The sequence below is a fragment of the Schistocerca piceifrons genome, chromosome X, assembly GCF_021461385.2.
Source record: "Schistocerca piceifrons isolate TAMUIC-IGC-003096 chromosome X, iqSchPice1.1, whole genome shotgun sequence".
In the NCBI taxonomy this organism is placed as follows: Eukaryota; Metazoa; Arthropoda; class Insecta; order Orthoptera; family Acrididae; genus Schistocerca; species Schistocerca piceifrons.
In genome coordinates this window covers 71,854,669-71,872,305 of record NC_060149.1, presented here as the reverse complement: position 1 = coordinate 71,872,305, position 17,637 = coordinate 71,854,669, and the positions used below count along the sequence as shown (strand labels likewise).

Below are 17,637 nucleotides of genomic sequence, written 5' to 3'. Positions count from 1 at the left end.
ACCTGATCATCATTTTGCAGGACAATGCTCAAGCATACTGATTTGTTTGACTGATGGGGCTGCTAAGTGCTATACCACCTACTGCACTCCCCTTACTTAAGCCCTCATAAGTTCAACTCAGTTTCTAAACTGAAAGAAACACTTCGCGGCATTCGCTTCAGAACTGCTACAAATTCGTCGGGCAATAGACCACGTCGCTCGAACTGTCAACACAACTGGCTCTGCTAAGAGTATCCTACAACTTCCACATTGCTGGCAACGGGTTATACACAACGCTAGTGACTACTTTGAAGGTCAGTAAAACTTTGAAACATGTATATATTTTGTACGAGCTGTAAATAAATAGTTTCCACTATTAATGTTCCAACCCTCACATATTCACACAGAATGTGATTTAGAATGTTTGGAACTTTTCCACTGCTCCCTATATCTGTCCCAATTGAACTAAATGTTTTTACACTTGATATAAAGTCATTTCTAACGAAGCTGATTTTTCATTGTGCCATACTTTCACATGGGGGGCTGGGGAGGAGGGGGTGGTAGGGGGGGGGGGGGGCAAAGGAGAATCACTTGCTTTTGAAATCTGAGTCCAATCTCACAGTTATCAAATACTGCAGTTCTCTCCAAAAGAAACCAGATATCATTAAGCTTTACATCTAATTCTTTACCCTCACAATTATTGGTATGTTTAGCAATCTCTACCACCTCTCTGAGCAACCTATCATGATATCTGCTTGTTGTGAGTGCCAGGGTCTAAATTTTAGGGCCTTTCAATGGCATCCAGGGTCCATGACATAATGGCCAAAACATTTTTAATATGATTACTAGTTTCAAACCTGAAAGCTTGCATTTTACAATTCACATTATAAAAAATTCATTTACCTGTAAATCAATTTTATAGTACATTTCCCTTGCATAGCTTGTATATCTGTATTATATTATAGATAATTTATGATACTTCATTCATAAATAATAAATATTATAAATCATTAACTACTTGCATTTGTCATTAATAAACTTTACCAAAGAATTAAAAAGCAAAGTGTCCAGCATTTAAAAAAATATATTATACAGTTTCTAGTCAGAATAACTGTTTGCAAAAATATTCAAGGATTTAGAATTGTTTATGGTTCATCTGCAGTTGTCTTAAAGAGAAATGAAGATTTTTGGTTTTAATAGCTGATGCTAATTGCAGTGCAACAAAAAGTAGCTTGTGGAAACAAACTATGATGGTTGTGCTGGTTGTATAGCAATGATACAGCCAATTCCGACTTTAAAATAGACCAAATACAGTCATTGAAGGCAGAGGAACCATCCTCAGAATTTATAATTCGTATTCAGAGGTACAAGTATGTGGGCATTGATAGTGTTAAAAATAATAAAAGGGCTAGACCAAGACCTTCCATTATCACTCTAGATGTTTCATTTTTCTGTCAGTAAAGAATAAGCTTTACAAAAGGAAGTGGCAAAAAAATTAAAATAAATGTACAAAATGTCCACTGTGTGTATCCTGTCAGTGACATGGACGTGGTAGCTGACTGCAAGGGAGAAATGAAAAGGGCCATCATCAATGGACATTATCAATTCGTGTTTGCCTCAGAGTATATGAATAACTGGCAATCAACTGCAAATGAGACAGACAGAAAAAAGTACATAAACTGTTAATTAGTTCGAAATTACTCATGGACAGGCCCACATGTTGCCAAGGCTGTTTTGGGCACACTGCAGAAGTTTCACTGGTGAGCCCTTACACATTCTTCATACATTGCCGATCTCTCAGCATGTAATTTCCATATTTTTGGGGCCCTGAAGAAAGATATTCATGGCCACTGATTTGCTTGGATGGAGAGGTATGTGCCTTAGCAGAAACATGGTTCTGTAGACAACCGCAAACAGTTTTCCATGAAGGCATCAATCATCTTGTCTCACAGTGGGATAAATACAACAGTTATGGTAATTATTTTTGAAATAATAAACTTCCTTTTTTTCCAGCTGTCTAGTTTTCATTTGACTGCATCATATAATTATTATTAGGCACCATGAGAAAGATTTTACTGCTCATTTAGGTACACTACAAACATGATGTGAATATTTTTCATTAACAATCTTCGTTTTATGTGATATACACAATGTATCATTCACTCTTTGATTTATCACACAAGTTACATCTGCTTTACTGCGGTATAAATGTTGCAAATTATAAAAAACTGAATGTGGATAATACTTTTCACCTTGATTTGTATCTGCCAAACTGTCCGTTTCAGACCCAGCATTGCTTTCATTCAAGAAGGACTGTGTCAGGAGCTGCAGCTGTGCATTCTCTTCAAATACTTCTTGCAACTTAGCTTTTGAGGCTTCACAGTCTAGAGTTAGCTCATTAACATGTTGACGATACTTAATAATTTCAGCTTCCAACTCAAGAACCCGGTCACCACGTTTCCGAGCATGCTGCAGCTGCTCTTCCAGCATTTCACGTGTTTCCATTAACACTCTAAGGACATACATAAAAGTTAATTGTGTGCAAATGTTTTTCTATATTTTAATCAATTTCAAAAATAGATAAGCATCTAAAATTATGAAAAGAATATGGCAAACTACTGGGAAATAAATCCTCCTTTTACCACTTTATTCTGAAATTAAAAGTCCTGAAACAACTGTGGTACTAGTCTTGTTCTGCAATTCCCAAATGATATATGCACAATTCATTATCACTCATGTAAAAATGGTATAGTGCGGATACTTTAATGTAGCAGTTTTAGGTGGAGGGGGGGCAGGGGGTGTTTGAACTACAATCGCAAAAAATACCAGTAGAGATTGGGACTTCTCTACCTAGTCTACTGCGCTGTCAACAAGCAGTTCCAGTAGCTGTCACTGGGTGCCTTGTGTGGTACTTCACGTCACTTTGTGTGGTATGTCACTTTTCTTATTTAGAAATGAGAGAAGAGGCTTCTACAGGTCCATCACAGTGCTCGAATTCTACTCCCATGATCTCAAAAAGAATTGAATTGCTGTCAATAAGTGTTAGTTCTGCTTTTGCAAAAACACAAATCATGATTGTAGACTGCCAGCCCTTTGGGAGGCTGTTCCCCCATACCACATCTCTCTGCATGACAGTCTAAGTCGTCAATTGTTTACACTCTCATTCGGCTGCCACATTAAAAGTTTCTGCACAATTACAATCATAATGACAAGAATAATTAATATTTCTCCACACTTAGACTTAGCACTGTTAATTTTTCGACAACATAACGATCAATGCTGTTTATCTGAGATTTTGGTAAACATTATCAGTGGCCTTGGCTGGGCAATTCTACTTTAACTGATAGTACAAACAGCCTAACTAGGAAAAATAAAACAAATCATGGAAACAGAAGTGTCTGTTGTAAATATTTCATGATAATGATAACAGACACATCCAACAGAATGAAATATTGTGCATACCTATTATCTTCTCTAAGTTCATCAACACGTGTTTTATAAAATTCTATATCAGTCATTTTTTCCCTATATCGTTGTACTTCTTGCTCTAGTTTGTCAACACGTTCTGCTCTCTCTCTCACTGCATCAAGCTCATCTCTATACACTTTAGCAGCTCTAGCATCTTGCACTAATTCTTGTATCTGAAACAACAATTATACTTTTTGAATAGCATGTAAAAATAGAAAACTGATAAATCTGTACCATTAACACTACATCACTTAACACAGATTAATTATAAAACAATACTGATCTTGAACAGGGTGTAATTGACCAGTCTTCACTGACAGATCAGGGAGATGACTCAGTTTCATACAAAATTTCCTTGAGGTTTCCAAGTTTTTCGAAGTTGAACTTCCACATTTCCCTGAACCAGATTTTGTTGTATGTGAGAGACAGTTTTACTTTACTAGCTTTCATGGCCACAAATGAGATTTTTTTGGTTGCTACATGACTAATTTGTGATTATTCCAAGTGAAAACAAGGTACATATGAAATAAGATGTTCTGTTGTTCCATAAATAATATTTAACCATAACACTTTGTCATAAAGTTATTGCAGTTAAATTACAAATGTATGATTATAAACTTCACTTAAACCAAGAAAAGCCATATTAGATACAAAATGTGCATTATTTTATCATACAGATGCAGGTATTTTGGACCATAGGCAACTGTTTCAAAATATCTGTGTGGTTTGTAGAATTAAGTAAGCGGTTCTGTAATATAACATGAATTTTCTTCTTGTTACAATACAAAATGAAGCAAAGTTAAAGCTGCCAACAGCACACTTACTGATGAATAATTTTGCTTGTAGAATTATCAAAATGAAATACATCCTAGAGCTGAAATAATCAAGTAAGTACATGAAAACATGCAGCCACAATGGCAAACAAAGCCACAAGAGATAAGTTTCTCAGAACAACATAGAGGCTGTTTCTAAACCTGTTAAAGGACTTCTTATGTCTGACCAACAAAACTAATGACATTACAGAAAAAGAGCAGAAAAACCTATGGCTTAGATTGTCTGATTATATTGATGGAGAGGTTTGTGGCTAAATCATTAACTAGACACCAAAACAGTGAAAATAAAACACTAGTTCATTTATAATTCCATAAACAGGGAGAGTAATTGAAGTTTTAAAGTGTGACCACGAGTTAAAATGGCAGACATGAAAGAAATCAGGTTTGAGAATGTCTTCGAAACACTAACAGACATCACATATATAGATGGTTACGTGAAAAAAGAAATGAGAGACAACATGCTTGAAGCTGTGAATCACATCAGACACTCCTTTAGAGAATTACAAAACACATTAGATGTTAAGGAAATGGTTCAAATGGCTCTGAGCACTATGGGACTTAACTACTGAGGTCATCAGTCCCCTAGAACTTAGAACTACTTAAACCTAACTAACCTAAGGACATCACACACATCCATGCCCGAGGCAGGATTCGAACCTGCGACCGTAGCGGTCACGCGGTTCCAAACTGAAGCACTTAGAACCGCACGGCCACACCGGCCGGCTGTTAAGGAAATGGGAAAAAAATTCTAAACAAGGTCAGGGAGGGCAAAACAGAATTCCTGGATAAGAAAAAAGTCAGCAGCCCCACAAAACAAGTGGTGCCATTTTTAACAGAATACAGGACGACACAGGCAGCTTCCAGTGTATGATAAACACCTGCTTGCCAACGGGCTGAAGCATGTGAAGAGTACAGCAGCTACCGACTACCTACATCTGCTGACCAGACAGCAGAAATAAAACAGAGAATACCTAGCAGCCCACACCTAGTGACACCCGCTGGCTGACTGCAGAAAATACACACACACACACACACACACACACATACACACACACACACACACACACACACACACACACACACACACAGACAGAAAATGAAGAACAAACTATGGAGAAAGTAACATCCAGATGCAAAATGTGATGGATAATCTATCCAGGGTTGCCAAAGTTTCCCCAAGTGAAATTCCCTGATATTTCCCTGATTTTCAGACAAGTTTTAGCATTTTCCCCTGACAAATTTTGAGGTCTCAAGGGAAAGTTAAGACACAAGTTAACAACCTGTCTTTGCAGCTACGGTACGAGAAACAATAATGCAAATGAGGAAATATCTAAAAAAACTTGCAAGCAGATGGGGTTCCCTGATGTCAGCAAAAATCTTAAGTACTACCATCAACATCTTTTGTAATGAAATATTTTTAGATGGAGAAAGAAAGCTAAATGGTATATGTGTTTCATTAAGACCCCTGATGTTCTTTTATTGCAATAAAACAAAGCACATTTGGTGACAAAAATGTGCATTTCCTTGGAGTTGCAAGAGCGATATAAAATACCTTCACTGATTTGAGAAACAACCTCAGAAAAAAGTAGGCCTCTTGAAAGAAGTGCGGAACGCAGGGAAGTATTGTGTAAACCATCACTGTTGGTGACTGCCAATAAAATGTCGGTTCTACTATGTTCATTATCATTGGTTATTATCCACTGTCTTATATCTATTACTTTACAGGTATTGTGTGATTTTTCTTTTGAGAAATATATGAGTACATAGCGTACAAAGAGCCAGCGATTGACACAATTTTCTTCTTCTTATCATCCATACTTTCTAACGTATAAACTACTTTTGAAGTGCCAAAATGTACTAGAACAAACAAAATGTCTATAAAATGCCACACTGTACAATGTACTTGCAGTGAGACAGTCTCAATTCCTGAAATCCATCGCCCATGGCCTCTGGCCTGCTGAGGAGCACAGTAGTCCTGAGTCTATGAATAAACAATGAAAATCTGCTGCATTACATCACACACAAACAGACACTGGCCTGCATGCAGATTGGTGAGACTAGATCCGATGGGCAGGGCCTGCCATTAGTGGAAAGCGAATGGCTTCAGATTGGCATGCCCGATCCATTACAGGTACCAGCAGAAATGACCACCAGTTTCGGCCTGTCGCAGAAATCCACTCGTGTGGCCAGTTAGTCACGAGCCACAGACAGTATGTTGGTGAAATGAGACCACGTCGCTCAGTCCGTGCAACAGATAACTTGTTCAAATACTCTGAGAATCAATAATAATGAGAATAGGTAGCAACTCACCGTAAAGATAATCACTGAGCCACAGGAGGCAAGTAGAAAAGACAATACACTCTCACAACTAAATTTTCAGCCATAGCATTTGTCAGAAAATGAGAGCACGCACACATTCACGCAATCACTCAGACACAACTCAGGCACACATGACTGCCATCCTCCGGCCACTGCATCTACAATCTCTGAGAATCAGATCCAAACAAATCACTTCTGACACCTCCCTGCTTCTTGTTGACAGCTGCTAGGCTAGCAACAAGAAGTGGTGGCAGCACTGACTGTATGCTGATGGGGTGGAAGGAAGGGGAGAAGCAGTAGGAAAGAGGGAGTAGGGAAGCAGTGCACGTACTCAGCTGCACCGAGCCAGCGACAATGCATGACACCTCAATCAACAAACCATTTCATCTATTGAGACAAAAATGAGATTTTTCCAGTGGTTTTTTTTTTTTTTCTTTTTTCAAATATCGCTGAATTCCCTGATGTGTTTGAAATTCCCTGATATTCCCTGATTTCCAGGACCTATGGCAACCCTGCTATCAAACTCCATCATGAAGATGATAAAACAATAAATAAAAAATGCAATGCAATTAGGTTCATAACCCAATCAAGGGCCTGTGACAATAAATCTTGAAGACGTCATCCATCCAGAATTCAATAGCACATAGAGAGAGATGAACACAACGAGGATCTTACTGAAAACCCAATGGACGAAAAGAACATGGAGGCAGAGAACTAGGAGTTTACAGGAATATGCTACAGATAAAGGTATCAAACCAGACAGACCAGCACCAAAGAAAACTACAAACCACCAGCAGAATAATCGCTCAGTTCTCAAAAGCAGGAAGAAGGGGTAAATCAAACAAGTCTAAGTCTGCAACAAAATTGTATTGGCTATTTCTAGGCCTTCTGGGCAAAAAGACACCACTGGAAGACATCTTGGAACACCTAAAGGAGGAAAGCATCACAGACATAAAGGAATGTGTGCAATTAAATACCAGAGGAAGAAAAAATGCCTCAAACTTACAGTCAGTAAATATATCAAAAACGAAGTTGAGAGAGAGAAATTACAGTTGGAAGAAGTAATCTTCTGTCTCTTTCCTTTCTGCAACTGACTATCATCAAAAATAGAATGGTGTCAACTTCTGCTATGGAACACAGAAGTCTTAAAACCCCTACTCAATATTTTACTAGACAAAACAATGCTGTGAAGTGTTATTCTTATCTTCTGTGGACCTACCACCAATAACCATGAAATACAAATAGTTTCTACATTATACATGCACTGGCTAAATTTGGGACAGAAGGAAAGAAGATTGGAGTTTAACATCCACTCAACAATGAGGTCATTAGAGAGAGAGAGCACAAGCGCATTTAAAATGGTGTGGATAGAAATTAGTCGTGCCCTTATCAAAGGAACCATCCTGGCATCTTTCTCACACAATTTAGGGAAATCATGGAAAATCTAAATCTCGAAGGCCAGACCGGGATTTGGACTGCCAGCCTCATGTGGGAAGGGATTTGGACTGCCAGCCTCATGTGGGACGGAACAATTATTATCAGGTGGAGTTATGCATTATTACAACCCAGCCCTACAGCACGCAAAGCATGCAGAGACATGAGAAAACAACATGATAGTATAGTTAAACAACCAAAAATCATAGGACTCAATAAAATACCCCAATGCTCAGCAGACGAAATGGTGGAAACCATCATGACAACACTGGACCAGACTGACCTGGAAATCCTAGTCTTGCTAGGAGATCTGAACTACCAAATAGACAACCAAACAGCAAAACACGAGCCCTTACAAAACTTGTGGAAGAGGACAACTTTACCTTCATCAATAAAGCTCAGAATGAAACTTACAACTCACACAACAGCTCTAGTACCATAGACCTTGTGTTCTGTAGTGAAAATGAGATAAAGCTCCAAAGTTTAACAACCACCACATCTTCTGCTAGAATCCTTATAAGGACATGCCTCCCGGTAATGGTTAAATTTCAGATTATGACAGTAGAGAGAGGCACACCAAGTGAACAGCGAAGCATTCCAAAACAAAAAATTGTTCCCAATCTACTAGTGCAGAATATAGGTGCTGAAGAAATACTAAAGACAAAATTGATGATGCACTGTGGAACCTAACTGAATCAGTGATGCAATTAGTGTCCCCTTCGTCACAGAAGAGGAAAAGCAAATGCTGCTTTGACAGTAAATGTTACATAAGAAAACACTTGGGACTGGAAAAACTGAAAAAGACAAATGCAAACAACGAAAATCTGAGACTCAGCTATACTATATGATCAAAAGTAACAACACACAAATTGGCGGACAATAATATGGGAAGTGTCCAGCGTTCACCTTTATAATGGTTTGAACACTGCTGGGGACACATTCAACGAGGTTTCCGAATGTGTGTAGACAAATGGCATCCCATTCTCCCTCAAGAGTCAAAACCAGATAAGGTAATGATGTTCAACACTGAGGCGTAGAGTGACGTTGACATTCTACCTCATTGCAGAGGTGTTCCATTGGTTTGGATCAGGACATTGGGCACGCCAGCCCATTTAAAGAATATTACTGTCCACGTCACAGATGCCGCTTTATGACAGGATGCATTGTTATGCTGATAAAAAGAAACTGTCCTATCCAAACTGTTCCTCTAATGTACACAGTACACAATACAGTAAAATGTGTTAATATACTAACACATTTACTGTTTTTTTTTTTTTTAAGCTCAATAAGGGGACCACAACCTAACCATGAAAAACACCCACACCATACCACCACCTCCTCCTAATTCACCACTGACACTACACATGATGACAGGTAACACACTTTGGGCATTTGTCAATTTCAGATCCTTCCATCGGATTGCCACAGGATATAGTATGATTCATCGCTCCAAATCACTTGCTTCCAGTCATCCAAAGCCCAGTGGTGCCACTCTTTACACCACCTCAAGCATCGTTTAGCACTGACTACAGAGGAGCTGATCATCATTGCAGCCCATTCTTTTTAGCTTCCCATGCACAGTCATTGTGCTAGCTGGACTGCTGATAGAATTCTGGAACTCATGAGTGATTCATTCTGCTGGCTTCATGCAATTGTTTGCAAACAACCCTTCACACTGCTCAATGGTTACTGTTCGTCAGTATTTGATGTCTCCCTGGTCCTAGTTTTGCTGTCATTGTTCCTTCATGTTTTCACTTCACAATCATATCATCATCAGTCAACTTGAGCAGCTTTACAAGGTTTGAAATGTCCCTAATGGATCTGTTACTTCAGTGACATATAATGACTAATCCACATTCAAAGTCACTGTGCTCTCTGACCGACCCATTCTGCTGTTACCTCTCTGCTGACAACCCATACTCCCTGTCTCCTTTTATACTGATAGGACTACCTCTCATGACATCTAGTGCTCAATTCTGCTTAACATGGGGGAATCTAGATACATTTGATCACTTAGTGGTTATGCATACAAGAACAAGATATAACTTGATCCTGAAATAAAATAAATAGTAATACACTCAGACATGGAACAAGAATTACTATGGCAAGCAGGAGCAAAGCCCTACAGAGCCTTGGAACCACGGACAACAAAACATCTACATGACAGTACGAGAAAACCACTTGAGAGACCTACTCCATAAGAAGAGCTCACATTATAAAATCAAAGGAAGTACCCTCTTAAATGAAAAAGAAAGAATAAGGGAAGATGAAGAATGAAAAGCAACCCCATGAAGCAAACTATGTAAGGCAGCTACCCCCAGACACAGCTAACGAAAAAAGAAATGCTATAAACTGTGAAGCTCTGAACAACCCTACCCAACAAATATCTAGAAATCAAACAATGGAAAAACCACGATGGAAAAACGACAGTATTATGAAAAGGATAGATTGATACTCACTAAACAGTGGAGACTCCATATGTCCCTCTTTTCAGAGATGATTGTAGGACTTGGCTGTTTGCTACAGGATGTCAAATGAAACACCCTTCAGCCATCTAATTTCCAAACTTATTTTATTTGGCTACCAGTTTTGGCAATTTACTACATTAAGAGAACCGAGTTGGAATCTTCCTACACATCAGTCAGGGCCTTAAGGCAGCACAATACATCGCCAAAACTGGTATCCAAATAAAATAAATTTGGAAATTAGACATCTGGAAGGTGTTTGATTTGACATCCTACATAGTGGAGATGCTGAATCACAGATAGGCTCAACAAAGAGACTAACAAGTAATCTTTTGGCCAAAAATGCCTTCATCAGAGTTAGACAAAACACACACACACACACACACACACACACACACACACACACTGGCCAAAAATGCCTTCATCAGAGTTAGACAAAACACACACACACACACACACACACACACACACACACACGCGCGCGCGCGCGCGCGCGCGCGCGCGCGCGCGCGACCACGATCTCTGGCTGTGGTCATCTGTGTGTGATTGTGTGTGTGTGTGTGTGTGTGTGTGTGTGTGTGTGTGTGTGTGTGTGTGTGTGTGTGTTTTCTAATTCTGATGGTCTTTTTGGCCAAAAGCTTAGTTGTTTGACAATCTTTTGGTTGTGCCCATTTGCGACTCAACATATCCACTGTTTGGCGAGTAGCAATCTATCTTTTTCATAATATTGTCATATGTCTAAAAATCAAAGACATCTCCAAAATACGGAGAGAATCAACAGTTTAATTGATTTACAAATGAAAAGAATTGCAGGAGTCATTGGATTTCTATGGAGTCATCATGCCTATATAAGCGACAGACCGTAACAGCCCCGGCAGTCAGTGAACTCCTGACGATGATGGCAGAGATGGCCATCGAAAGCGCGAGCATTTTATTTGAATTTATGCGGCTGGAAAACCGAGAACGTTTTATTCAGCAGATAAGCAGTTTTATGTCCCTACTTAAGAGAATGAATGGACATCATTTATTTCCAGTATGATGGATGTAGAGGAATTATGGGCAAAGTTTAAACTGAGTGTAAATCACACTCTGAGTTAAGCGGAAATGACCTAATGTATCTTAATAACAAAATTAAGAAAATGCTAAGAAAACAAGAGTGTGTTGCACTCTCGGTTCATAAAATAATGCAGAAATGTCAACAGGCAAAAGCTAGTAGAAATTCACTTACAAAATGACTGATGCACAAAACCATGGTGAGAATCATAGAAAACTCTGGCCTATGTAAAATTGCTAAGTGGGCCAAAGGCTTCAGTTCAGTCCCTCATAGACGAGTCTGATGTGGTGACCGAAGACAGAAAATGGCAAGCTGAAGTTTTAAACTTTGCATTTTAACAAATCATTCACACAGGCGGATTGTACAGACATACCACTGTTTCACCATTGCACAAACTTCTTTATGAAGGGTGTATGCATAAGCATCCCTTGCATTGAGAAATAACTGAACTCTTTCAAACGTATAACTACCGTCGTTACTTCAGCCATCATGTTCTCACTGTGTGCTTTCCCAGCAGCTAGGTATTTTGTTTTCTGCTCATTGATTTTTAGTTCTATATTCCTGTTGGCCTGTTCAAGTGCAGTGAATGTCTCTTCCATTGCCGTTCTTGCAACTATGTCGATGTCACCTGCATACGCCAGTATCTGCACAGATTTATGAAAAATCATTCCCATATTCAAGATATTTGCTTCCCTCATCACATTTTCCAAGGCAGCATTGAATAGGAGGCATGCCAGCACATCACATTGCCGTACTCCATTTTTAATTTCCAAAGTACTGCACAACATTCCTCCAGCTTTTATGCAACCTTGTGTTTCTGCCTGAATTATTCTCTCCAGGTATTGTTCCCTTGCTTCCTCTGATTCTAAAGCTGTTTATTGTATTTCCTTCTGGTGCTGTCCATGTTCCATTATGTATTTCCTTGTGTGGGGAAAATGTTTCTAGAAGTAGATAGTATCAATCTTGCCTTGTTGTCATTACTTGTGGCACATTTATTATAGATGCCGATTATTGGTCTACTGATCTATTCTGTTCCCGCCAGGGTGTTAGGTCTCTGGCTAGTATTTTTATATCATGCCCTGGGCATTCATCATATGCTCTTCCAGAGATTTGTAGCTACCTTCTTTCTCCTCAACCTCCGATTCTTCAGTTGGTGTGTGGGCATTAATTATGGAGTAACTGAAGAATTTCCCTATTATCCTAAGTGTTGATAGCCTTGGGTTTATGAGGCTGAATCCTACTACTAAGTGCTTTTCTTGGTGATGCACCACAAATCTTGTCCCAGGCTTATGGTTCCTTTTACTACAGGTACAAAAATGTTTTCTTCTTTCTTTTCTAGGATTCCACTCCCTGTCTGTCTTACTTCTTGTACTGCTATGATGCTCTTTTCAGGTTCATTATTTGGTCTAGCATCACTTTCAGGGCTCCTGGGCAGTATAGTGATCTCACATTACATGTACCAATGAATAAACCTGATTTACGATTTCTATTGTTTTTCTGTCTTTTCTTACTTTTCTTGTCTCCACGGTTTGGTTGCCTGTCCCCATAACCTTGTCCATGCCATCTCTGTCATCCTTTATCCATTTGGTTTTTCTTTGGTGAAATTTTGTAATAGGTGTTTTTTACAGAGGGAGCTACCAACTCTACATCCAACCTCTACCAAAGGACGGGTAATTTTTATTTGGGGTTTTCTTCCCTTTGCCTTTGGAGACCCATCTCCCAGCTGCAAAGCAGCAGTTGTTAGTTTGAGTCCGCCCTGGGTATTTTAGTTCCTCAGTATTCACCATATCTGGTGAACATTCCCCTGCCCGCCACCTGGGGAGGTGCCTGATGGGAGACTAGCAACTCAACACGGGAGTCTGAAAATATAGGTTGGGTGAAAGCTTATCTGACAATTATCACTGTAGATCCCTTCTTGCAAATGACTGAAAGTGTATCATGTAACGTCGATTTCAGACAAAAGCAAAGACAAGAATATCATGAAAATGGAGCAAAATTGGGTTTCAAGAGTGATATAGCACACATCCAACATTCTTTTTAAGCCACCACCAATTCCATCACTTTGGGCAGGTCCTCTGTCCGATCAAAATGGGCATAACATATTAGTTAATGATGCACTGTGTCCTAATCGGTGAACTTAGTCACCTCTTGTGACATCACAAACAATTCATCAAGTGTGTCCCAAATGTTTTCATCCAGCTCCAAAAAAAAGTGCCTCTTGCTTACCAAACTCCTGATGAGGACTCATCAGTAGATGTGGCATGGTGTCAGGATTGGTGTGTTGAATGGTGAGCCAGTAGTGGATATCGGAGCCGTATCGCTCGATCAGTGATATTCCCGCTGCCGGTAAGGGTCATCTTTCTGGTGGTGTGCGCAGAGCGCGCGGTGGCGCTACCTACCGGGCTGATCAGGGAGTGAGGGGTAAGCTCTAGCAAGTAGCAAGGATTTTGTTTTGGGACGCCTAACAGTAACGTTGTTTGAGAAGTCTGGCGGACAGTACAGGCACCGTGCAAGGCAGCAGGAAGAGCACATCTAAAAGGGGCAGTTTACCCGGGTGACAGCGTTGTAGCAAATATCACCGGCATGGAAGCAGTCATGTTACTGGGAAGCCGTTGGTGTATTTCGCTTCTTGCATGTCTCCTTGCACGGGGATCTGCAGCGGCTGGCTTCGTCAAACAAGCAAGAGGGTAAGGGCCTTGCATGTGCTGTAAATTGTGGCCGGAATTGACTACTGGGTTCAGTGCTGCTGACTTCAGTTTCTTGGCCGGTAGTTACTGCTCCTACTGAGTCTGTCCTCAAATGTGTTTATTTCAACTTGCTTAGTACACAAGGCTCCAGTGAGAGCTGTATGTGATGTAATGGTTAACATTTACTAGGGCCTGGAATGCTGATACATTCCGTTTGTAGATTGCTACTGTCAGTGTTAACTGCCACTGAAAACAGTTTGGCTGGTCCTTGTCTAAGTGCCACCTGGTTATTGAATTTATACCACACGACGGAGTTCTGACCAAATGCTAGAGATATACGGGGATAAAATTTTCTGGATACATTTGCTGCGAATTGCAATAACATTACTGTTACATTTCTATCTGAAGTGACAGTGTGTCTGAGAGAGACACGTGTCAAACTCTAAATGGGTAGGTACATAAATTCTTACAAGTTACTGAGAGGCCAATTGTTATTGTGTGTTTAAATAGTTTGAAACTGATTCTATTAATGAAAGTACAAGAATTCCTTCAATGACAGTATGTGGATATGGTAATTAATTCCAATTTAATCACAAATTTAAATGTGGCTATTTGCTGTAAGTCACCTTGTGTTTTGCGTTGGGAGGGGGGAGGGGTCTTGATATACTGTTAGCCAGCACACTAGTTACTTGCATTTGGTTTCATTTTATTGGGACTTCTGCTGTTTGTCTTGGAAGTGGGTGTGGGGTCCTGGGTTGCGTCCTACTTGTGCTGCTGTGTATTTTCCGCCCCCTTTTGCCCGCGCATCCCGGCTGGCCGTGTATGTAGTTTGCTCGCAGCTTAATGTATAACTGGCCTAACGTGCATAAGTTAATAGATTTGTACTGCTTAGCTGAGGTTCATTAATAGATTGATTAATTCTACAGGTGATGTGCTGTAATGAAGTATTGTATTTCTAGTTACTTAAGGCAGATGTGAGTCTGTTGTAGATACCTACTAATTCTGGGATTTTTCGTGCCTATTTGTGACAGTTGCTGCTCCCGTTTCGGGGTCCATGCCGAGCCTGTACTGGAAACAGCTGAGTTGGCGAGCATCTGCTTCTGGATGTAGTTTGTTCAATCCCACGAGGTTGCTTGGTCACATGAAATTTTATATTTTATATCCTACATTGTAGGGTGCCTGCCATTTAAGTAACATGGTTGTGTACCATGGTATCTGATTTGTTGTTGCCTGTACTCTGAATTACTTTGGTAATACCAATCACTGCAGTAACGAAAGACTACATTTCCTCGTTAAATTTTAGTGGATTGTTCTTCAGGTTGATCATAGTTTTTGAGTACATAATTTTTAACTCACTAAATATGTAATAGGCCATAAGTGCCGTGGTTTATGAATGTATAATTTTGAAGTAACGTGCTCTCACCTAAATGGTAATTTTAAAAATGTGTTAATGGTTTTATTTGTTATTTGTCTTGTTTAAATGTGCCAAATAAATGTTCAGTGCAACTGTCCATGGTGATTGCCTGATGTGTCACTCGGTCCAGTCCTACCACCCCACAGCCTATTGTGCTGAGCTTGTGTCGTCGTGCAAAAGTTGAATTCCATCCTGTGCAGACACATCAATATCGATAATGGTAATTGTTCTAAAACAGCACTGACAACTGTGATCGCTGGGCAGTCTTATCTGGTAGATTCTCTCAGGGATCAAAAAGTGAAATCGGTGACTTGTGGTCTGTAACCAGCTGGAATTTTGTTAGATACAAAAAAAATTTCATATCTTCAATAATAGCCATAACTGTTTTCTATGTAGCTATAATTCATCTGTGCCAATGTTAGTGTTTTAGACACATACACAATCAGTTCTTCTGTGCCAGTGGAAACTTGTGTTATGGTACAGCACCTATCCTGAATTTTTATGCATGTCACCATCACTGAGCATTTTCCTGGTGTGATTATGACCAGATAGAGAGCAGACTTCTAAAACTGTTTTACCTTCAATAATGCTGCCTGACAACTGGGAGACCAGCGAAACTCGACTCCCTTCTTTTTTTTTTTTTTTTTTTTTTTTTGAGGTGATTTAGATTTATGATATTTACACAATCTTCAGTATAAATTTGCTATAGCAATTTATTTATCTCACCTAAAAACAACTGGTTCACTTACTTATGACAATGGCTGAAACTCAAGACTAGTGGCCACTACATACAGTTGCATCTTGAAATGAGTGAACAAAAAACTACGTAAGTCATCACACAGGAAGTGCCGGGTTCTATGAGTGGTAATAATTTGTAAACTAGCTTGTAAATGTGACTTCTACAAGACAATAATAAAGCTGACTGAACGTAAGTAACACAGTTGTTACTAAGCTTGTACAACAGCAGAAACTGTTGGAGGCACAAGCCTCACATTTCCTTCAAATTAAATACTAGAAATGTAGGTGGTGACAACACTGGTGCAAATACCAGTGACGTTAATGCTGCTCATGGAACATTGCCCAGACTGCCATGCGGTTCAGAAAGTTGTCCTGCTGTCTTTGTAGTTTCATAAACTATATCTGAATTTACTTTTAGTCCTGTTTCTATCATAGTTTTGCTGCTGCTACAATTCGATAAACTTGGTGTCCATAACGAACTAGAACACGTAAGAGTATAAATTGCTTATCCCTACTTTTGTGTCATAGCCTGACACAAGCTAGATAGATCACTGCTGTGAACAACATAACTTGTGGAAACCAAGATTTACACAGAGATGATGACTCAGAACACGGAAGAGAGTGGACATTACAACTGAAAGTACCATGAGCTACGACCACTTCCAATGAAACTGCCACGAGTTTTCTTAAACAACAATGTGCTCAATCAGAGTTCCAAAACAAAGACCAAGTCCATAAAGTGAGATAATTGTTGTATTTTACAGTTGGCATGCAAAGGCTTCAGTAACACAGTCAGAATTGCTGATCCAGTTGCAAGGCTGGATATTTATTTCCTGTAGTGAACAGTGGCCATCCCATGTAATGCAAGTGCTGAAATCACTGGAGTTGGCACTGTCAAAAAAGCAACTCTAAAGATATAATATTGTCACTCTCCTAGTCATCTCCAAATTGTTGAAGTGACCCCTCCCCTCCAATTAGCCTATTGGTGTGACTGTTTCAGGAGTGAAACCAGGACCAGCAATATGTAGGTTCTAAAGAGGTGGCGTCCCAGCCAACAGCTTGATGACAAGGATAAGAAGAGTGGCAGGACATTAATCACTCACTATGTTCTATTCTGACACTTATCAGGAACAAGAATATGTTTTTACTTCTTTATTGCTAGCTGCTTGCCACTTACTTAAAAAATACCCCCCCCCCCCCCCCACTTCCACACACACACACACACACACACACACACACACACACA

At 39.6% G+C, this 17,637-nt stretch overlaps 1 protein-coding gene across 1 annotated transcript in view; it reads right to left on the bottom strand.

The window, feature by feature from the left end:
• The window catches only part of LOC124721892 (protein Daple), a 181,339-nt gene that overhangs the window by 112,438 nt on the left and 51,264 nt on the right, over window positions 1–17,637 (bottom strand). Inside the window, exons 8-9 of the mRNA XM_047247044.1 lie at window positions 3,442–3,620; window positions 2,232–2,491 (exon numbers count right to left, since the gene is read on the bottom strand). Of these exons, the coding sequence (XP_047103000.1) occupies window positions 2,232–2,491; window positions 3,442–3,620 (439 nt within the window). The remainder of the gene's footprint in view (window positions 1–2,231; window positions 2,492–3,441; window positions 3,621–17,637) is intronic.